Here is a 23,532-nt window from a genome sequence, read left to right as displayed (position 1 = left end):
CGAGACAAGAGGCTCGGTCGCGTGAGGGCATTTACAGGAAAAGTAGACAAGATCGTGTTGATTGAACGAGCCTAGCGCACGAATGACACAGCTGAGTTGGCGACGCTGACATTACGCATTCAAATAAAACAGGTGCGGTTTATATCCAAATGTTTCTCTCTTTTTTTGTTCTTGAATTTGTCTAACGTGATCTGGTTGCGCACTGCTAAGACGCCACACCTTCACCACAACAGTCCAACCCAGTGTGTGCTTGACCACTAATTACCTGCCGTGCTTGTTTGTCGACTTCTGTGCGAACAATTTTAGCCGTTTTTGAAGAAAAAAAAGTCCAATAATTTAGACGCCAAGATATTTTTGAAAAAGCCTGAAAAAGAAGACTTGAGAACTTTATAACTATTGCAGTGATTCTTTTGAGTGTTTGGTTCACGACAGGATTCCTATGGTCGTCAAGTATACCTACATGTTGTGTTTCCAACGTATAAAAAGACATCAGTTGTTAATTTGGTTGTCCACAACATGTCTGAATGATTACAGTCAATTCTTAAAAAAATACTGCCGCCACTGTGCAGATGTTTTCAGGTGATTAAGTAGACTTTGTTCCCACTTTATGGATGTGTGTCATCTACGTTATCAACACGCCCTTCTCTCTTGTCTCACAATGTTTGTTTAATTGAGGAATTTTAAACCATTCATTTCGTCTGTGTGTCATGTTGTGTCAACTTGATTGACTTATTTCCATTCAGGCATGAGAGCGCTGGATTTGCAAACAAACATGGCCTGTTCCATGAACGGGCGTAGCTTGTCCTCCAACTACGTTCCGCCCTGCCTGGAGAACAAGCTCCTGACGCAAGCATCCTCCTCATTGCCAAGCATCTCCCTGCAGCCCTCCGGCCTGACCTCTACTTCCTCTAGCCTCCTTCTCACCTCCTCATCCTCTATCTCTTCACCGCTCCTCAGCACCCAAAACCCCCTTCTGAACTCTTCCTGTCTCGTCTCTATCGCTCCATCCACCACCAACCCTCTCCTCGCCACCTCCTTAGCCGGCAGCGATCTCCTCTCTCAGTTTTCCCAGCTGCCTTCTTTCCTTTCACGGGAAGGACACCAGAAAAGGGATGATGAAGGCGGAGAGGACATATCAGAAGCACAGCCTTGCTCTTTTGAGGAAACGAGCGTGGTAAGCGAATATCTCCAAGTCTCCCTCTGATACTGTGTGCAAAAATTGCGCATGATTGGGCTTTTAGGAGAAATTTCAGGATGAACCTAAAAGGCACTCTAAACTTTACAGGTGAACTTTAACTTCACATTCTTTAAACTTGTGATTGCACATGGCCAACTGTTGAGTGTTTCAGTACTTTTTGCACTACTTCCTCCGTTGTAACAAGGACAGAATTCACAACAGTTGTTTCATTCATGAATCGACCCATACATTTCCTAATTTAAGGGTCTTCAATCCTGTTCCTTGAAGGCCGGTTTCCTGGATATTTTCTATGTCTCCCTGCTGCAACACACCCGATTCAAATGATCAGCATCGTCCAACTTCTGCAGAGCTTGCTGATTATCTGATCATTTGAATCGGGTGTGTTGCAGCAGGGAGACATATGAAACATCCAGGAAACATCTGGCCCCAAAGGAACATTATTGAAGACCCCTCTCCGAATTAAATTAGGATTGGTATTTAAGGAGTCTTCTTCAGCATTCTGTTGACATTTTGAAGCCACGAAATCCAGATGACACCTAAAACTGCCAACCCACCGAGTGACACAGCCGGACCCGACTGAACTTTGTCTCAGATCCAACAATTAATGTTGCAGTGCCAAGCGAGTAGTGTATTTTGGTGATTTCTACTTCAGGTGTATTCCGATGAAGATGACCAAATGTCGCTCGAGGACGAAGAAGAAAGTGAGGAGGAAATGGTTGCACCCAAAGTCAGAGAGATGCACGTACCGGAACAGCAGGAAAAGGAACAAACGGTGGCCAGCAGACGGGAGGAATACGCAGAGGTCGTCCGCAACAAGCAGCAGATTGAAGAGGAGATCAAGGATAAGAAGGTAAAGAGAAAATGCCAATTATGTTTGTCATTCTGTTTCTACCAGTAGTCCAATCCAGGATTTGCAGTGCTTCTGCAAAGGTTGTTTAGATGCCACTAGAAAAAGTTGAGCTTCACTGTATTTGTTAACTGACTAAAAGTGTGGCCAGAGTACAAAGTACAACTACCCTTGCTGCCCCATACCGACAGCTGCAATATGAAAATCGCAGACTTAGAACCTCGAACTACAAGGCAAAAATCTACCCACATGCGTCACGGTCCAAATTATGGTCATCTTAATATCTTTTCAATCTGCTTTTTTTTTTTTTTTTTTAACGCTGTGTGCCCTCAGTATCTCCTCCTGAATGCTGTGTGCTGCTCCCTGGTCCACAAGAGTGCTACCCCTGGTCAGAAGGACTGGGACTCCCAGGAGAGTGTTTGGACCAAAATCACTAGTCTGGTGAAGGACATTGCCGTATTCGATCCTCAGTTTGTTCTCAAGGTATGAAGAGAATAGAACACAGCAGAATGAGAAAAGTAAAATGACACAAAAAGCATCACTCAGCATCGCATCTCAAATTACATGGATCTCCCTTTGGCGCTTCTTTGGAAAATACTTTCTGCCATCTGGGGAACCTACTTCTATTTATAGAAGTACATGTTTCGTTTTATTTATCGCTGGTTCCTAGTTCCTCAGTCAGAGCACTTATTTATTTGGCTACATTATGTTTACGTTATATTTTACAATGTCAAATGATTTGACACTAGCCGATTTCCTCATTCACGTGATTTTTGGTCGGAAATAATGAGCACGTGTAATATTCAAGATTGTTGGGCCGACGCATTTGACACCCCATTATTGAGACAGATCCACTCCGTAACACACTTTTGACCAATCTTATAGGACAAACATTTGAGACATAGGAATGCCGGGCGTTTGGCGTCATTGGTTGGGAGGGGGGCGGGACAGGACACAAATAGTCTTTGTGTTCACCCAGCCTTAGAGTCAACAGAGTGCAGTCCAAAGCATGTCCGCATTAATGTTCCACTCCAATCCTGCAGGTGGCAATAACACACATTGCAAATGGAGTGTCAACAAGGCATTTCCTCAATTGATTATGTGGAAGATTAACAATAAATAAATCAATAAAACTTTAATGATACATTCTGTAGATACGGCACATATTAAAGATGACCATCGTAGAAGACTCGGTCTCCAGTGAGGCTTTACAATACAATACATGCTGATTTATATCGCGCTTCTTTATTATCAGTATGTGTGTACCCTGCTTTATGTGTCATTCACGGACTCCTATTTTTGTGCTTCCCTTCATCTAGGTGGCGCTGTATACAAGGCAAGAGTTGAACATCCGCATCACTGCCAACTTCCTTTTGGCCCTAGCCGCCAATCACCCGTCTACCAAGTGCCACGTGCGCCGCTACTTCTGCGCCACTGTCCAGCTGCCATCCGACTGGCTGGAGATTGTGCGCATCTACAGCACGGTATATTGACACCTGTCCTGTTGTAATGGATCAGTGGTGACCCCTGCGTCCCGGTTCACCTCCCTCTCACCCCGCTCTTATAACTTGCTTGCAGTGCTTCAGCCGCTCGCTACCAATGTGCTTGAAAAAGGCCATGGCGGACAAGTTCAAGCAGTTTAGTGAGTATCAACTGGCCAAGTACAACACGCGCAAGCACCGCTGTAAGCACAACCGCAACAGGCTCGCGAGCAAGGTATGGCATTTGCTGTCATTACTCCTAATTGTCATTTTATGTGCTGCTTATGGAAACAATTACATTTAAATGCATTTGCAGTCTCCATTGGACTGTGATTATTTTAAATATTTACTTTTTACATTAAATTGAGATTTTGTGAATCCATTGTGTTTTGAGAATACTGCTGTCATTGTAAATGACTCCTCCAAAAGAACTGCTTTACGTCAAATTAGCAACCTATATTCCGCAGAAACCAAGCGATGAAGATCTGAAAAAGTGGGGCAACTTGCTCCGATCCGATGCGACAATCCTGGAGAAATATGTAAGTTAAAATAAATCAATAAGTACAATAATGTAAATCCACATCATACATTTTAAGAGTGATTCATGCCAACTTGTGCGGGTGTGTAGCTGCAAGTGGACGCCAAAAAGACCGTGGACAAAAAGCAAAATGAATTCAACATGAAGAAAATGATCAAGAAGCTTCACATCAAAGAACCAGCCGAGCATGTCATGGCCATCCTGGGCAGAAAGTAAGATCAGTGCTGAATTATGCAAATGAGACAGACTGTCACAGAGTGGGCATGAGGTCTTTATCTCTTCTTCCTTTGCAGGTATCCTGCAGATCAGAAGGCGTTCACTTTCAGCGGTCTGAAGGGTGACTGGGAGCGAGAAAGGGCGGGTCAAAGGATGAAGCTCAAGGATGCAGAGACGTGGGAGCATCTGCTCAGTCGGGAAGGCAACAAGGCCGCCACCTGGGAGAAACTTATTGGTATCAATTTAATTTTTCTCAACCATCAAACGTCAGACTGTAATTTTCATTGGGTCACTTAATAAACAAAAAGGATGTGAAAAAACAAGTTCTGTCAATTTGCATCCATTTTAAATTACATTTGTGTTTACAACTGGTTCTTGTAGAAATTCTCGTTCCCCTTATAGCTGTACGCTTATTTTCTGTCCAGACAATAAGTCGCTGCCCTTCATGGCCATGTTGAGGAACCTGAGAAACATGATCAGGCAGGGCATCAGTATGACACATCACCAGAAGATCCTCAGCAGACTCACCAATAAAGTCAGATGTTTGTCTTAATCATCAACATCTTAGCACATAATGTTGGTCCTTAGGTGCATGTCTAGCTCACAAACTGTCATGTCATTTGTTAACAGAAAGCAGTCCTTCAGAGCCGACAGTTCCCTTTCCGCTTCCTGTCTGCCTATAAAGTCATCATGGAGCTTCGTAGTCTGTGTGAGTCATCAAATTTTTTTTAATGTTAAATTTTTAATTTTAATTTAATGTTACCTGGAACATTAAGCATAAAGTGTACGTTTGTGGTGATTACCAAGGTAGTTCATCCATGCAGACGATTAATTTATGTACGGCAATTACGTGACATCATCTTTCAACGTCGCCATGAAATGAGATTGAGGAACAACGCCTCATCATATCTTCCAAATATGTCTACCTTCTCTCGCTTTGCTACTCTTTCGATATGAGATGATAAGATGGCATAGTATTGAATGTGTACTTCAGAACGAGACACACTATTCAACAACTATGAGAATGCAGAATTAAACATTGCAAAAAAGGGTCCGTCAATAATATACTGGCCGTCCAGAACCAAAAAATGTTGAGAGCCACTGCAGCTTCAGAACACTGTAGCACGTAAAGAAAAGACAACAGGATAAGCTAACATTAGCATGTGTGTTTATTTTGCTCATGTCTTTCTGATTATACACAACAATGATGCACTCATTACAAATCTAACCCTATGGTTTGGTACCTCGTTGTACCCGTGCTATTAGAAAAACGCGTCATTTGGGCCAAGTATGGATCATTCTGCAGAAAAGGATCAAAACTGCCAGGTTTTTCCATATCATCAGTATTTCAATGCTAAAATGATCAAATGAATCACCCCCTACCCCGCCCCCTCCAGCATTGCCACAAACGTCCTCCAACAACGAGATCCTGAAGAACATCCTCATGAAGATCCCTAAGAGCAAACGTTTCCGCCGCCTGGACTGGGAGACGGCCGGCAGAAAGCGTCTGCGAGTGGCGCTCGGCGTGCCCTTTGTCTACCGCATTTACCGCATGAAGAAGGATCAGCTCGCAAAGGCCAAGTATGACAACAAATGACAGATTCGCATTACAACTGACGAAATGCAAGTCTGAAGAATATTTACACGCTACTTATTTGTGATCACTTGTTGGTGAAAAGCCAGAATCAAACTCTGCACTGTGAGGCCGATGTGCTAACCAATCGACCACTGTGCCGCCCTCGCTCGAACATCTTTTGCTCAGAGGGTTTTAACTCCACTGAGGCTATTGCCTCACCCATGGCATTTTGCATCATTTGCTAGCATTTGGCTAAACTAACTTTATTCAGGAAGGAGTTTGCAGTTAAAAACAAGACTTTTTGTCATATGTTTACTGTCCGCATGACCTAACAGTAGAATATTATTAAATTGGTCTTTGGAAAAAATCATTCCACTCTGACAGCCCTTCTTCCCCTCCCCATCTTATGCTTCCAATTTTATTTTCCACCTAGTCATGGTTGGCACTCATGGATTTGCATATTTGCGCTGAATTTATTTTCGAATATAAAATTTTGTTTTATTTTTTTCCGGCTGCGCAGCCTGGGGGAGAAAGTTGTCAGCCTGCTGGACAGTTACCGGAAAGCCCTGGAGACGGCAGTGCAGATCTCGTGTCGCTACAACATCCCGCCCCTGCCGGGATGCACAATCATCTTGATCAACATCAACATGGACGAAAGACAGGCCTGGGGCAAAAACCTTGACTTCTGTCTTCCACCTGAGTCGGAGCACGAGGTCGAAGAAGAAGAGGAGGAAGAGGATGATGACAGGAAGAAGAAAAAGAAAAAGAATAAAGAGGACAAGCTCTCCCCTTTGGTAAGACATTTTTTGTCACACACAAAAAAAAAAAACGATGCATTTTTTTTGCAATGTTAAACAGCTATAGTCTTTGTACGTGATTTGTCCTTATAAAATGCAACTATTTTTATAATATTCCGAACTTTTTCTTGAAAAAAAGAGCTTTATTCTATTGTATTTTAAGGACTATTTTTGGTGAAAATGCGACTATTTTTGTCATTTTCTGAATTCCATCTTTTTTTCGCAGAAAAATATTGCTTTTATTGTTGTTTTTTAGGGAGGATAAAATATACAACTATTCTTAAACAATGCATCTTTATTGTAGGTAAATTAAAACTTTCTCTTTTCTATTAAAAAATGCATCTTTATGGTCTAAAATTAGTTTTTGTGTGTGCGGGGGAGGTGTCAAGGAATATTATGAGAATGACATCAGTTTGCCACAGTTGATCTACTTGAAACCATGCATTGTATTTTTTTTCTCAGATGCTGGAGGTTACCGTTCTGCTTTCACTGATGATCGCCAATAGTTGTGAGGATGCCCGCATCTTTTTGCTGGATTATTCTCATTACGAAGAGGCGCAGCTGAAGTCTGACATTCTTTTGGACAACGTGCGTAGTGTGATGCAGCAAATCAAGGTATAGCGACATCGAAGCACAAATGTAATGACGCGGACCGACTGAGCCGTTGGTTGTCCTCTCCTAGGCATTGAAAAACAAGTCCAGGGACGACCAGCTCCAATTGAGCATTTACGTCCACCGGATCCTCCAGAAAAACAAGGTCTGCCATCAAATGTTCACTCCAGTAAGACAGAAATAGTTGATGCTCTGAAGTGTCTGAGTTACTTTGTCAGAACAAAGAAATAAGACCCCCCCCCCCAAAATATGTAACTGTTAATCTGACTTTTTTACGTATAACGAGATGAAACTTCACTTAATGGCTTTTTGATTTGCTTCATTCTTTGTGTATTTGGAATGACTTAAAAGTCACAAATACACAAAAAAGGTACTTTTTTTTTTAAAAAGAACTTGAGAAACGCAGGTTAAAAAAAATCTATTGTCTGCTTCACATCAGTGTCGCAGTTATCATTGATGCAAGCTTTGTTCCCTCAGGTGGAAAATATCATTATGCTGACTGAGAGTTACATTCACAATGATCTGGAGTGGGCTATCAAGAGCTACAGGAAGGAAACCGGCAACAAATGCCTCTACATTCAACTCGCCATGTCGGATAGGTGAGGCGTTACCAGCGTAATCATTTTTGCAAATGACACACAGAATCTCTACTATATTCCTAAATTGAGGTTAACGGTTTTTGGGGTGTTTTCTGTAGGGTGTCCTACAACAAATCCTCTGACAGGAACCAGGTCTTTCTGCAGGGCTTCAGCGAACAAATTCTGAGGTAAAACTTCATGCTCAGAGAGGGTTACTGCATGGGGGTTCTTAATTAAAACTTGCCGTTCAATTTAGAAAACTGTCTTCAAACATAATTTTGTCATACGTACATAAATAAAGCCAAAAGGAGAAAGAAAAAGGAACATTGGATTGGATACAACTTCATTGTCAAATGTGCAGCACAGATGAAATTCCTTCCCTCTCAACATGAAACAAGAAATAAGAGGAGCCGCTACGGGTGTCCGCACATATGTCAAAACACAAAGGTATAAGACATGAAATACGAAATTTCTAAATGAAATATACACAAAGCATAGCAAAAAGTTTTTCATTGGAATTTATTAACACAGTTTTGAAAATACAACACATTAGAAAAAGTATCAGTACAAAGCACAATGCGAAAAATTTAGAGGAAAAATACACAAATATTAGTGGTGAAAATTGTAAAAACAAAAGAATTACACAAATTTATGAAGTCAGAAAATACACACATTCGATAGAAAAATACTTTGAGGTAATGAAAATATCAAACACAAATTTTAGAAAATGTTTAAATGAAAAATAAAACAGTCATCGCTCACCATATTGCAGTTCACTTTTTGCATTTTCACTGCGTCGTGATTTTTTTCAATCGTACATATCTGATTTTATCCTACAGATTTTTCAATATGTGTACCCTGTGGAATTCTACACACACACACACACACACACACACACACAAAATACAGAACTGTCAGGCAAAAAGATATTAGAAAATAATTCTAAAAATATTAGATGGAAAAGTCCCCCTCCCAAAACTGAAGAAAAAAAATATTGGAAAATACAATTTAGTTTATTTGAATTTATGGCAAGTCAAGAAATTACAAAACACTCATACATTTTTTTACATGTTCATTTTTAAACCAGGTTTGTGGCTGAGCGAGGCTCATCCAGGCTGCTGGACCACGTGGAGCATCTGGACAAAGTGTACAATGTCCCACCACCAGCAGAAGCAAAAGATCCTGACACCACTATTAGCCTGGTGTCCATTCCAAGCTCCCCGAAGTCGAGGTATTTAAAACTAAAAGCATAAAAAACTCAAACTAACTTTAAAAAATTGAATAAATTAGGTAAGATAATTTTAATAATGCTAAATTGTTGTAAAATAAAGAAATTAAAAAAGGCAGAATAAGATATTGAAATACACAAAAAAAATAAGGTAACTTGAACAATGATTCCAATTATTCAAGAAATAAGGTAAAAAAAGTAATGCAAACTAAGGTAATTAGAAAAAGAACTGAGGAAACAATTTTATGTCATTTTACAAACAAATAATTGCTGAATAAGATCATTTAACAAATGACTATATAAGTCCAGGTAAATAAAAAAATGCTGAATAATTGAATTTAATACATTTATCCTGAATATGATCACAATAACTATTTAAAAAATAATGTAATTCAATGAATATAATCAAGATAATTAAAAATGAATGTCTTTTACAAAAAATGGTAAAGGTGGGTTTTATAAAATTGAGTCAAGATGTGAAGGTGATCAAAAACCAGTATATAAATCAAGTGTGATTTTTAGGATAGGGAAATTAGTGAAGGTGATTTATTGTTTTGCATGCAAACTTCATCTGTGATGGTCTCGCCGGTCTGTCCAAAGGTGGCGCAGCGTGCGCGTCTTTATCTCGTCCACCTTTCGCGACATGCACGCGGAGCGCGACGTCCTGGTGCGCAGCGTCTTCCCGGACCTTCGCCGCCGTGCTGCGCCACACTGCATCCACCTACAAGAGGTGGAGCTGCGCTGGGGCGTGACGGAGGAGGAGTCGGGCCGAGCCGCCACGCTGTGCCTGGCGGAAGTGGATCGCAGTCATATGATGGTGGCAATCCTGGGTCAGAGGTATGGCCTTGTGCCGGACCCACCTGCTCTACCGGATCTGCCGCAGTACGAATGGGTACAAAAAATACTACTTTACGATTTTGATAGTACAATTTTTTTTTTTAATATATGTTTATATTTTTCTCTGATCTTTTAATACAGTAGTTAGACTTTTACCTCACTTTAATTTTCAGAATTATAACGAAAAATTAGATTCCTCTTTGTAATAGAAATTTTGTAAATCTCTTTCAGATTACAGTCCAATTTTTCTGATAAAAATAAGGCTATTCTTATATACTGACTTTTTATCAAAGCATTATGATTTTTCTCCCTACAATGTGCTTCTTTTGAGAAAATAGTTTACATTTTTTAGTTTATCATCATGATTTCTAAAAATATAGTGACGTGAGAAAGCATTTGCCCTCTTCCTGATATCTGTGTTCTTTGCATATTTGTCACCCAGAAAGGTTTCAGTTCATCAAACGAATTTTAATCACACGTGTATCTTGTCTGTCAGACGTCTATTGATGATGAAATGTATTATTCATACAACGGTTGTTTCTGTGTTTTAGCTCAGATTGGAATCCGAAGGCCTGTCAGTCACGGACATGGAGATCCGTCACTTTCAGGCACTCTATGGCAACGCAGCAAGACAGCGGATGTTGTGCTACTTCAGAAATCCGGACGTCATCAAGTATTTTTGATTATTATTATTATTATTTTTTTTTTTTTTAATGTTGTTTTTTTTATTCATCCATCAAAACTAATGTTATGAAAGTGCGTGTATGTGTGTGTGCGCGTGTGTGAGAAAAACATTTATTCATTCATTCATTCATTCATTCATTCATTCATGACCCAGAACAGTACCTGTGGCTTGGAAGTCCCACTTTGCTGCTGAATCAAAGGAGGCAGAGTCCAAAATGGCGCGTCTGAAGCGATGGATCCATGTCAACAAGCTGAAGGTCACCGACAAGTGAGTTGTCCCATGGGATTTCAAAACGTCTTGGATTACTGGAAATTTACCAAAAGTCTCTATACAATACATGCTGATACATGCTATATAAATCAGCATGTATTGTATTGTATAAAAGTCTCTGCTGAAGTAAACATTATCAGAGGCTACATTTACAACCTAAACTCTAATATTTATTACCAAAAGTTTATTATATTAATTTTATACAATTTATCTTGGCTGTATTGCTTCCCGTTGATCTACAAAATATTAGATACTTTTTTTTTCAATCTAATTTTGGCATATGTTGTATGTGCCAATTGTCAGTGTAATTTGCTCAGGGTCTTCACAGTTGGTAATGCTAGCCAATTATATTAAATTGTGTGTGTCTCTCTGTTTCAGTTACCAGTGTGAGTGGGGGGGTGTCGTTGAGGGCAAACCTTACTTGAAGAACCTGGAGGAATTTTCCAAAGCAGTGCTAGAGGACCTTTGGGAGGCTGTCAAGCAGTTTGTGCACGTGAGCAGTTCAACGGCAGTGTCTCTTCCAAGCTGTCAAAACAAGCATCACATTCCTTTTTTTTGTTTGTTTATTTATTTTTGCTCAGGAGGACAAAGAGGCCGACGCAGCATCCGAAATTTTAGAGCAAGAAGTTCACCAGGAAGCGCTGCAGAAGCAGTTCCTCAGCCGGGCCAAGCTGCTGTCGGCCGCTGTGGAGATGGTGGAGCAGGCGCAGGCCAATGGAGGGGCCATGGTGGTGGAGGGAGCGCCAGGGCAGGGCAAGACTGTCTTCATGGTAACTGCACTGCGACACCAGATTTTTCATTTTGTCCCCCCCCCCAATGTCACTTTATTCTTGAAGTTTATCATAAGTCTGCCTTTTTTTCCCCCAAAAGAAATGACTCTTCATGTAATCATTGTGTCTTCAACTTGATTCTTAACAAAAATGTGGCTGTTCTTGGGCGGGGAACTAATCTTAATCAGTAGTATGACTATTTGTATGAAAACCATCTTGCTTTATCCTTTTTCTCATAAAAATAAAAAATGTTGTTCTCATAGCAATTAGACTTTTTTTCTCAAAAATATGACTTTATTCATAATCGCATTACAGTTGTTTTTATTGAAAAAAATCTTATTTTGTAATACTTTGACTTTTGTCAAAAATTCTATATTCTCAAAAAATGTATTTTATTGTGAATTTATTATCATTTTTCTAAACTGCCACTTAAATCTCGTAATTTTATGGCGCTCTTTTTTTTTTAAATGACAGAAACATTAATTCTTTCTGTTAAATTCACAGATAATTTTTTTCCCCCTTGATTAAATAGAACTGTTTGTCTTGGAAAATAGACAACTTTTTTTTCTCTAAAAAACACGGTGTTATGACGATGCACAATTACTTTTCCGACATTACATCCGCTCCCTCCATGCACAGGCTGCTCTAGCCGAGGCCCTCAGAAGCGGCTCCAAGTCCAGGAAAAACCTGGCCTGTGATGTTATCTCCTACTCAACAGCCGCCAGCCAATCCTCTTGCTCTGTGGTGAACCTCCTGCGATGTCTCGTCCGCTGCTTGAGGCAGCTGACAGAGGAGGAAGTGCCTCTTCCCATCTCCTACAAGTGGGTACACTTCATCTTACAATAACGCGTGGGTGTATTGTCAACATATGTATGTATTTATAAATACTGTAACTCTCGAAAGGGATTTGCTGTCAGAATTTCATGCCACTTTGAAGGACTTGAAAAGGAACAAGCCTCTTGTGTTGCTGGTGGACGGGGTAGATCTTGTACGTGATGACTGGGATCAGCTCAGCTCTGGTTGGATACCACAGCAGCTTGCACAGGTCTATTTCTTATTTAGTCTTACAATATTAAAATGCCCTTTTTCACAAATAAGGAACTGTGACTTTTTTCTTAAACAAAACAGCCAAGCTAATTCTGCAAATTGTTTTTTTTTTACCTTGGAGTTTCTATCAGAATTTCCATGTTCCTTTGGGTTTGCTAGGGCGTTTGTTTGGTGACAAGTGTCGCGTCCACCTCGCCCTTGTTGCAAGCACTTTCCAAGAAGAAGTCCACTCTGCTCTTCACCCTGCCGCTGCTTACCATGATAGAGCGAAAGGAAATTGTTCAGAAGGAACTGGAAGGCTTCGGAAAGAAACTCAGTGACGCCGCCTTCAACAACCAGGTTCCTTCTCATCACCAACATCAATTTTCCACATTTGATTCCTTCTCTGTGACGTTCTTGTGTGCTTGCTACAGCTGCAGACGCTGATCATGAAGAAAGGTGCAGAGTGTCCTCTCTACCTGCACATGGCCTGTGAAGACCTGAGAAACTTTGCTACATTTGACACGGTTCCCTTGCTCTGACTTGCTCCCAAAATATATATTTATTTACAACAACACTTTATTCTTATAATATTGCATCTGTAAAGATGAGAGAGAATGTAATTTAGAGAGAGAGAGAGACACGACGGACCAAGCGAGCTAATCTATTTTATTTTGTGACATCACGGCATGTCATTGCATTCCCTTGAAAACTTTGGAATGGTGTCTTTGTGCCTTAGCTGAACGAGAGCCTGCAGGCTTTTCCTCAGTCTGTCCATCTGCTGGTCCAGTCCTGCCTCAAGAGACTCTGCTCGGACCACAGAGGCATGCTGGGACTCCACTGGGCTCTCGGGGCCCTCACTGTCAGCACCGCTGGTACGACAAATAGTCTTACCGCAAGTTACCTTGCAAAAGTAACTTCGTTAATTTGCAGATTTCTTAATTTCAAAAGTACCTAGATCACAAATTACTATTTACATTCGGCAGATGTCGACAACCGTGCTTAACATAAAAATGACACCCAGTTTTACCTCCTCACTGAATTGGAAGTGCATTTTTCACCATTTGTTGAGTGTCTTTAATAAATATTGGGGTGTTAGGAATCAATTGTCATCCTGTATTTGTATGAGTGACACATTACTTAGTGACATGTTAGTCCTATCACTAATGCGAACCATTGCGCTTCTTCCATCTTTTTTGCTGCATTAGCCAACGTACTTCTCCTTTTCATGTCCAGGCCTGAGGGAGCGTGACTTGTACTCGCTAATGAGCACTTGCAACGCCCTGTGCTCACTCAAAGGACAAGTCACATTGCAGGAGGTGCTGCTGCTGTGCAGGAGCCCCAAAGAACGCATTCCCATGGTGGCCTTTACACGCATTGTGCATAGCTTGCGAAGGTGAATATGTCAAGAAATCAAAGTGGCCTTAAAACTGTAGACATTTGTTCATCGTGGCCGCAAAAAGTTGTTTAAAAAGTGGCCTATTTAAGGGTCAAATGTAGTCGGTGTCCTTGGAAAGTCTTAAATTTGGATAAAGTGCTCTTTTAAATAGGTGAAAGTTGGTCTAAGTGGTATTAAGTAGATGGTGTTTTTCAGTCTGGTTAATCCAACTCAGCGCCACGATGCCGATGACAGACTAGCTATGTCCAACCCGGAGGTGAGGCGGGCCTTTGAAGGCGTCCTCCTGCCATCTGAAGACCACAGAAGAAGAGCTCACCTCGTGTTGGCGGGTAAAAAGAAAATAAGAATGAGACCATTTTTTGTTTTTTTAATATGAAAACAAAAAAAACCGATGTCACTATTCATGATGTTTTCTTTTCGGGGTCCCCTTTCAGGTCACCTATGGATGCTTGCCGACGCTCATAGTACCGATACTTTTCTTCACGGAGAGGTGGACGCTGTCCAGCAGCTCAGTACTAGTCTGGTTTGTCATCCTCTCAATCTACACATCTTCATCATAATGCTGTATAAAAAAAAAAGTTATAAAGTTTTAGTACAATTAATTGGATTTTTATTTGAGTCGTATTTTAGCAAGAAACTGTATTCTTTTGATGTTATATATAAAAGAAAATTGTTTTGTCGAAAGTCATATTTTTGAACCCCTATGTATTCAAGGATTATTGTTTTTTGTTATTCGCAAAGTTCTGATATATTTTTAAATATTTTGGTGGGGAGAAGTTTTTTTTTTTAATACCTCAAAGACTGAGCATTATCCTTAATAAAAGGCATAATTTTTGATACAGCGCTTGTATTCAATATTTTTACCACCTTTTTTTGTTGCGTAGATACAAAGTGATGAGCTGGAGGCACTCCGTTTGCTACTCTCCAGCTACAACTTCCTGTATGCTAATGTGCGTAACAATCTGCTGCACCACCTGTTGGACACCTACAATGAGCACGGTATGTCGTCAATGTCCGACACTTATCTTAATTCCGTATGATTTAATATGTGCACTTGTTATTTTTCCTTCACCGCCAGTGGCGGTTCTAGAAAGTTTTAAATGTGTTGGAAATTGGTTCAGTTTTGTTGTTGTTGATAAAATCTCTCTCTCCCCGTTACACTGCTGTTCCCCACAGATAAGAAGTCATCCCTGTTGACCAGTGACCAGCGGGCTGCCATGGACGACTGCCGAGCTTTCCTGCAGCGCCACGCCGCCGTGCTCTCCCGCTGGCCGGCGCTCTTCGTCCAACAGGCCCTCAACGAACCACCTGAGGCCCCCGCTCACGCCTGGGCCCAAGGCCTGCTGGGTAGTGGGAGCGCACGGGCGGTTGAGTGGCTCAACAATGACCATCAAACCTTTACAGAAAACAGGTACAGTGGAAACCTCAATTTATTACGCGACAATGGTTGACATCCGAAATGATATTTTCCATTGAGATGAGTCGGTCCTATAAAAGGTCAAATTTGATCAAAGTGGTCTAAATATAATCAAAGCAGCCTGAAAAAAAAAACAATTTTCAAATAAGGTCAGATTTGATTTATGTTGCCATGTGTATGTGCTTTGTGTGTCGTTTGTGTTGTAGCCAGGTAGTGTCCACCTTCTTGTCTGAGCCTACCTGCTTGGCGGTGGACTCTGACGGAGAGATGGTGGTCGGGACTGGGCAGGGAACTTTGCATTTCATCAATGCAAACACAGGACAGGTACAAAGACATCTTTATTTTTTTGTTTGGATATTTAATTCCTTAAATATTACTTCCTGTGTCACACCTGGACAGGAAGTGAAGTCGTTGGTCAGCAGCTGCGACGGCATCTCCAGCTGCGTCGTCCTCAAGAATGGATGCATAGCTACGACCTCCTTTGACGGCCAAATTGAGATCTGGGATGCCGCCAAAGGGTGCCGGTGTGTGAACGCATTCCAAACTAATACCGCCACGGGTGAATCTTAATAGTCTCGGCCATTCGCAGGACGTCCCTCATTAAGGGCCACGCTAACGTGATAACGTCCAGCGACATCACCACCGATAGGAAGCACCTGGCTACAGCATCGCTGGATTTCACGCTGAAAGTTAGCTAGTTACCGTAACTTTTAATGATCCATCTCTTTGCTATCATTGATCATTTAATCCAATTTGCACTTGTCAGGTGTGGTCTTCGGCCAAAGGTCACGAGGTGGCAGTTCTGCCCAGCGACAGCCCTCTGAACTGCGTTACTTTCGACCACGAGGATCGCCTGCTGGCTGCCGGCTGCTGGGACGGGAAGATCGTGGTGTGGAAGTGGCTCCAAGATAACACCCAAGTGGTGAGTCGCCACTTAGATCATGTCAGTTGACTGCCACGACATAATTTGTGTCTTGCAGTACCATTTTCTCAACTCAAGTGAGTGAGCGAAGAAGCAAAATTTTCATACACTCACCCCCCACTCGTGTCATGTTTTTGTGTGAACTGCATTGACTTTATATGTAATCACACCGTTAGAATAATTCAATTTGCTTTCAGTTTGAACATAGCTTTACGTTTTGTCAAAGTGGCCTTTCAAAGTTCTTCATTTATCAACGTGACCTTGAAAATGGTTCAATGTCTTAAAATTTGAAAAAAAGTGCCTTGAAATTTGTTAAATTTGATCAAAGTGGCATTTGACAGGACAGATTTGGTCTGTATGTTCTTAAAAAGACAAATTTGATCTCAGTTGATTTAAAAGATTTTTAAAAATGTATTGGATTTGATGAACGTGTGTTTATTATGTTCTGTTCCATTAGTGGTTGTGCGGTCACAGCCGCTCAGTGCGCAGCCTCTCCTTCTCGCCATCGTCGTCGTCCATGTTGTGCTCGGGCTCTGTGTCCGGGGAAGTGCGTGTGTGGTCTGTGGAGACCTCCACCTGCGTGGGATGCTTCCAGGCACATGCCGGTGCCGCTGACACACTCGCCTTTCTAGACCAGGGCCGATTGCTGCTGACCGCTGGCTCTGATCACACGGTGGGTACATCAAAATGGCTGCTGTGTAACAGTAATTACCGCAATGATTATTGTAGTTCCAGCTCTCTTCATACTCGAACAATAGTCATTGATCAATATTGCACAGCATCAGACACTTTAAAGCCCTCAAGGACTTTCTTTATAATTGCACACCCAAAGTTGTGCAACAATTACTGCGACTGGTCACTTAAAAAATGGTGCGACGATTATCTGCACCAACTGCACAACTGGCATAGTATTGTATTGCACCACTGATTATTTTATCTCTGTTCGATGACTCTGCACATTGTCACACAGCTGTCATTGGGTGGTACTGCTGGACAATGGTACCCTTACATTACAGAAAGTCTTTCGATACTTATATGTCATGTCTGTGTTTATCGTAGTTGCTTGTTATTGCAATACTAGTGTAACCTATACTACCGGAGACAAATTGATGGTGTGCACTCCATACTTGGCCAATACAGATGATTCTAATTCTGATTTATTTTCCTAAACAGCTCCAGCTATGGTCAGGTGGACTTGGGCGCTCAGTCGGTACTTTAAAGCATCAACAGGTACGTTTCTTTTATGCAGTGGTCCCTCAGTGACCTAAGTTACGAGTTTTTCGTGGTACAAGCCATTGCTTGTCTGATTTTTTTTTTGTGTTATTTTTTAAATCTGAACAACGGATGGAAATTGTAATGGCTTTAAACAACTTGTATTTGAACACAAATGCTAGCATCACATGCAGACAGAGCATACAACAATACTCACTGGCATGTATTCTTTATCCTCAGTGAAAAACAACTGCTGTAATATTACTGCAGCTTATAATAATAATTATATTTGGTAATAATGTGATTTATGTACCACTGAAGGTCCAGGTACCAAATATACAGCCCATCTTATAGAACGTCCTTTCAATGACTTCTGAAAAAGCTAATTTGGCACTCTACTTCCTCATTCCTTTTTTTTTCTCCATGCTTCTTTCAGGGCGAGCAGGAGCCTCCTCACAAGAAGAGCAAGTCCGACACCTCAACGGAGACCGGCGTGCTGTGTGCTGCTGTCAACGGGGACTATGTCGCCGTGGGTTACAGTGGCGACGGCTTCAAGCTCTTCCGCCTCAGCTCGGGTGGGTTTCATGTGCCAGAATAGAACAGATAGACAAGACAGAAAATATAACGTAGTTTGAGTTCATACAGTATCTGAATTTGACGTGAGGCTTCATTAGAATGCTGTAGCTGGAAAGGCAATTTGTTCACTCGGAGACAACCCAATGAAATACAAATTGGTTAGCTAGGACAAAAAAAAAGTCTATGCAGTGGATGTCTTAGAATTTGATGCTGTTTTATTCTTTTGGCAGGTGAGATGATTTGGGAGTCTGGCCTTTTCCAACTGAGTGTACTGTCCCTGCTGTGGGTTTGTGCGGATGCCTCATCCACCGACACATGGCCGCTGCTGCTATCCGCGGGGCACGACAAGCGGGTGCGGCTGTGGCAGAGGGAACTTGGGGAGGATGGAGAGTTGGCGGGCATGGAGACGACGGACATGTTCGGCATGCAGTCTGGCATTATCCGCGCCATGGCGCACAACGGCACTTACTTGGCCACCGCTTCGGGTGAGAAATGACTGAATGGGGCAAAATGTGTTTGGCATGTCATCACAAAAAAGAAGTTTTGTGCGTGTGTGTGTGCGTGTGTGTGTGTGTGTGGGTGTGGGTGTGGGTGATAAAATAATCAATAAGTGGTGCAAGTACCCGTCATCTCTGCTTGCGGCTTTCATTTCTTACCGAGTTTGTCTGGTGAACAGATGACTGCACTATATTCCTGTGGCAGCTGAGCGAGCTGAGCGAGTACAATTCAGAGCCCCCTGCTGGCCTGCTCAAAGGCCACAGCGGTGGGGTCACCTGCCTGGCGTTCAGTCCCGATGGTGGACAGCTGCTCTCCGGTGGAAAAGACAAAGTAGGAACAAGCATCTCAAGTTTATACCTCCCTGAATCCAATCCAATCCACTATTTGTGTGTTTTGTTTTGCAGGCTCTGGTGGTGTGGGACATGAGCGTGATACAACCTCCTGTTTCCAAAGTGCTCCCGGCCTTCCACAGAGACTGGATCACTGGTTGTGTTTGGACTCCAGATTGTGTTGTGAGCCTGCACTTTTTCTTTTCTTCATTTTATCATGAGGGTGTATTGCTTGCACATTTATTTTGCACAAGTAATCATCTAAATAATCAGATTATTCCATTTAGGAATAGGGCTTTAATGTAAGAAAATGTAGCCCTTTTCTTACCTTTTCTTGACATGATCTCAATAGAAAAAGGGTGTAAAGTCATCACACGTTAGATAGCTTTATGAAGATTTAAGCAAGCTGTTCAATTCAACAGTGTACTCTATTTATTTCTTAATTATTTTTTATATGATTATTTATGTTAACGTGACTTATATTTTTCACTCATTCTGCTTCATCACAATGATTAAGTGCTTCGAAAATGCCTTAATCTTAGGCAAGGTATTGTCATTATGTTGCCTCTTTTCCTTGAAAAAAAAAATTAAGCAGGTTATTGTTGATTGGCAGATAAGTTCATCAAATGATGGCAGACTTTGCTTATGGGACGTGGAGGCCGCTCAAAGCCTGCGAGAGATCACCTGGACGAGCCCTCTCACATCCGTCTCCTGCCTGGTAAGACTCCTCTGACAGGAAATGTCCCTGCTGTCATCTCATTGGCTGCGCATGCACCTGCAGGGCCCGTACGTGACGGCCGGATGCGCTGAAGGCAACTTGCACGTGTGGAAGTGGGAGACCAGTGTCAACATCTGCCACATTCCCGCCCACGAAGGACCGATCCACGCCTGCTTTGTCGTCACTGATGCCAGTAAATCTGAAGCGAAGATGATTTTGGTATTGTTTGGGGTTTTGATTTATCCGTGCATTGTTTCTCTCCTTGTTTGTTTCTAGACAAAGAAAAGAATCCGGAAGATCTCACTGTTCTCACCGCTGCCCGAGATGGAATCGTGCGGCTCTGGAAGCCCTTGCAGGTTTTATATTTCATTTTGCGTTCAATTAAAATAATAGTTGAGCTAATAGCAGCATGGTGTTTAGGTGGTGTTTACAATGTGTTATAAAGTATTAGGCACTTCACCAGAGCGGTGGAGAGTCAAGCAATTCATTGCTTGATGACTCTTAGCTTGCATAGTAATTTGGAACGCAGTCTAGTCCGGCAAAAAGGTTCTTCTTATGTGCACAGGTGGAACACTTCAGCACCTTCCAAGGTCACAGCGGCGCCATTTGCAGTGTCGCTCACAAGGAGAGCGACCCAGACTTCCTCACCGTGTCTAAAGATTGCTCCTTGCGAAGCTGGATGTGGGAAACCGGTACGGTTGGATTAATTTACACTGTTTTCATTTTTTTAATGACTCATCATAAGACTACTTTTTAATGCCTACTTTTCTCCTGTATTTATATAAAACAACAACCATATGGTGACCACATGCACCAGAGACATAAATAGGGAAACCTTTCACTTACGATTTTCAATGGAGAAATATTTCCAATGAAAGATAAAATGCTTTTTTTAACAAACAAGAAGAGTCCATTGGCCTCCGTTCAACCTTTGCAGACTGCTTAGTGATCCCTGTCTTGGCTAACAAGCTCCCTTCATTTTGTTGTCTGTACAGAGCGGACCCCTAGCCTGCGAGGTGCCGTCACTGCTCTCTGCTTCTCTGGCTTGGACTGCCATATATTCCTCACTGGCTACGAGTCTGGCCTGCTGGAGGTGTGGCAGCGTGGTCGAGTGGTCGGATGCATGCAGGTGAGTACGTCTTGGCCACCTGTCGAAGATGTCCTCACACTCTCACCATCTTGTTTTTTTGTTGCTCCTGTTCTTTTCAGGCTTCAGATAGCAAGGTTGTGGCCATCTGTTCCATGCCTAACGGCCACTTTGCTGTTGGCTATGTAGGCTGTTGGGTGGATGTCTGGAAGCTCGTGTGGAATCAGGAGCGCAGCGCAGTCAGGTAAACTGAAAAAAGAAAAATCAACCATTCACACTATATATAGTGAGTGTGAATAGTTGCTCATCTATATGTGCCCTATGATTGACTGGCAACCAGTTCAGGGTGTGTCCTGTTTACTGCCTGAAGTGGGCTAAGCCCCACAACTCCTGAGAATAAGCAATAAAATCGCATCCAAATTTTATGTTTTGTAAAGTGTTGGCTTTTGTGCCGACGATTTAGTGTTCATAATTTAAACCAAAATGCATATTTTAAGGACTTGAGTGTGTTTCAGCATAGTCAAGGTGACGTCGCACCAGGTGACGGAGCAAGTGGCACACCTGGCGTACTGCACCGTTCTCATCGCCGTGTCCAGCAGCGGATCAATTTTTGACGTCACCTGCAACATGGACCAAAACAAGCAGTGGCAAATGATGGTCTACAGGTCATCAACTTTGTTCTCTATTTTGTCTCAGTTTGGTTTCTTCTACTTAACCCCAGTACATACTGTTTCTTTTCTTTGCACACAGTATGTTCCGGCTCAATTTAGATCTGAACCAAGAATATACTTATTGTCTATTTTAATTTAAATTATATTAATAGCCTGTCTGACATTAATAAATCGATGTTTCAACGAAAAGGTCATTTTTTTGGATATCCTAACTGTGTCAAAGTACCCTCTGACTTCTTTTCCTTATGTTTAGTATGCATGTTCATTCTTTTGCCGTTTTATTCTTTCACTGATTCGATATTTCCACATGACCTTTGAAAGACTAAAGGTTGCATGTTTCTGCAGCAACCTGTACAAATGCGGTGCTGTGTGATGGTTAAGTCATGATTGCTTTGTACATGTGTGTTTGTGAATTTATGCAGCTGGAACTACGAAGTGGGAGTTTTGGGACTCATCCCAAACGACGAGAAAAGCATGTGGCTGGTGGGCGAGTCAGATGGGAAAGTCCAAGTGGGCTTCATTGTGAGTTATGTCCACCATGGCTTGTAATGGTAGTGCCATTTTCCTACGTGTTTGCACGCAATCAAAGGAAAGGTTGTTGTTTTTTTTTCCTACTGTCGCTGAAAGTGATGCTGTCAGATGCTGTAATATTATTCATTTTTTTGTAGAGGACAAAGAAGATATATATGTGAGGATTGCCGTCACATCTACATGTGGTGCACCACCGTTTTTGTTCAAATATTTCTTGAGTAAAAGTTTCTAAAACTATCTAATGCTATTTGATCTGTATATGCTATGTCAATAACGTCTTCAATTATGGTTGATTAAGCTGAACGGATGCTTGCAAAGCAGAGCTATGTGGTTATTTTAAAATGTGCAATGTTTTATTATTCAGTGTTGAGCTAAGTGTTCTGTCTTTGCCGTCAGTTCGCTATGGGCCCACGGAACAGCATCAATTCATCTTTCAGCTCCATGACCCTGGAGTCAAGAACTTCTGAGGGGGAGGAGGAGGAGGTGGTGGAGGAGGAGGCAGAGAGTGACTTGATAACGGCCCTGACCATTGACAAAGGTGCTATCGAGCAAACAAAGCGGCTGATGGTTCTCCCTTGTCTTGGATCTGTTGTCTAATGTGCTTGTGCTTTTTTAGAATTTGTGGTGTGTGGCGATCTGGCGGGGAAAATGTGGTTCAACGAGCCCCCACAAATCTCCACATGGAGCAGCAGGAAGCCTGTAAGGCATCATGTCCAATAATCTGCTATAATAATTGAGAGATTAGATTTTTTTTGGGGGGGGCGGGCGGTTGTTGGGATTCTAAGATTGAAGGCAGTGCAGTTGGTTTTCAGGCGTCAACAACATCACATCTTTGAATTGTGTGCCCCCACTCAGGCCCACCATGACAAGATCAGTGTGCTAAGGCTCACCCGCAGCCTCATCATCTCGGCCTCCTTCGACCGCACCGTGAAGCTATGGGAAAGAAGTACCAAGAAACAAGTCAGTCGCCGCCACTGGGTTTCTTGCTTTTCCACTCTCGTCACTTTTCTTCATCAGTCCTTCGCTCTCTTTTTTTTCCAGGTGGGAATGTTTGTGTGCAGTGGCCCCGTGGTCTTGCTGGAGGTGAACCCAGAGAACCCATCAGAGTTTGTGTGCGGTGACACGCTGGGAAAAGTTTACTTCCTCTCCTGGAGGGAATAGAAACACGCATGACGCTACTTAATCAAAGTTTACGTAATCTTATTCCAAGTCTATCCATGTGCAATATATATCAGTCAAATATATGCAATATTAGTTATGAAATTGTGCTTGGTACGCTCACATGTGCCTTTTTGTTTACTTGCATAGCGAACTTATAAGTTATCTCAGCTTTTGCGTGAGCTAAAGTTCTATTTCTTGTTTGAAATTCACTCAAGGTGGCATATATTACAAGTCTGTGTTCTCCTTACAGCTGATCCATGAGTATAAGATGTGTAGAAAATGGATACATGAAATAAATTGTTTCCAAATGCACTTGTTTGCCTTTTAAGACACATTATAAGAAACACATTTC

General features: G+C 41.9%; 1 protein-coding gene across 1 annotated transcript; it reads left to right on the top strand.

Annotated features, from left to right (window-relative positions):
• Positions 1 to 24: 24 nt before the first annotated feature.
• On the top strand, positions 25 to 23,492 carry tep1 (telomerase-associated protein 1). Its single transcript, XM_086128688.1, has 55 exons — positions 25 to 132; positions 744 to 1,174; positions 1,851 to 2,048; positions 2,379 to 2,528; positions 3,365 to 3,529; positions 3,624 to 3,761; positions 3,994 to 4,065; positions 4,155 to 4,276; positions 4,358 to 4,515; positions 4,706 to 4,815; positions 4,911 to 4,989; positions 5,678 to 5,861; positions 6,377 to 6,650; positions 7,116 to 7,268; positions 7,336 to 7,410; positions 7,743 to 7,864; positions 7,963 to 8,031; positions 8,931 to 9,074; positions 9,672 to 9,963; positions 10,460 to 10,581; positions 10,747 to 10,860; positions 11,242 to 11,356; positions 11,445 to 11,633; positions 12,273 to 12,454; positions 12,537 to 12,678; positions 12,840 to 13,019; positions 13,094 to 13,186; positions 13,399 to 13,534; positions 13,896 to 14,055; positions 14,254 to 14,387; positions 14,493 to 14,581; positions 14,943 to 15,057; positions 15,235 to 15,469; positions 15,682 to 15,799; positions 15,875 to 15,999; positions 16,065 to 16,164; positions 16,242 to 16,397; positions 16,855 to 17,070; positions 17,571 to 17,627; positions 18,046 to 18,184; positions 18,416 to 18,670; positions 18,862 to 19,013; positions 19,088 to 19,195; positions 19,626 to 19,730; positions 19,794 to 19,923; positions 20,007 to 20,086; positions 20,296 to 20,422; positions 20,726 to 20,859; positions 20,940 to 21,061; positions 21,333 to 21,482; positions 21,911 to 22,010; positions 22,416 to 22,557; positions 22,636 to 22,718; positions 22,875 to 22,979; positions 23,061 to 23,492. Exons 2-55 carry the CDS (start codon positions 746 to 748, stop codon positions 23,178 to 23,180), a joined length of 7,764 nt encoding a protein of 2,587 aa, XP_085984814.1. The 5' UTR covers positions 25 to 132; positions 744 to 745; the 3' UTR covers positions 23,181 to 23,492.
• Positions 23,493 to 23,532: the final 40 nt, after the last annotated feature.

The sequence above is a fragment of the Hippocampus guttulatus genome, chromosome 14 (assembly GCF_054856545.1).
Source record: "Hippocampus guttulatus isolate MCC_2025c chromosome 14, RoL_Hgut_1.0, whole genome shotgun sequence".
NCBI lineage: Eukaryota > Metazoa > Chordata > Actinopteri > Syngnathiformes > Syngnathidae > Hippocampus > Hippocampus guttulatus.
This window is presented reverse-complemented; position numbering and strand designations above follow the sequence as displayed.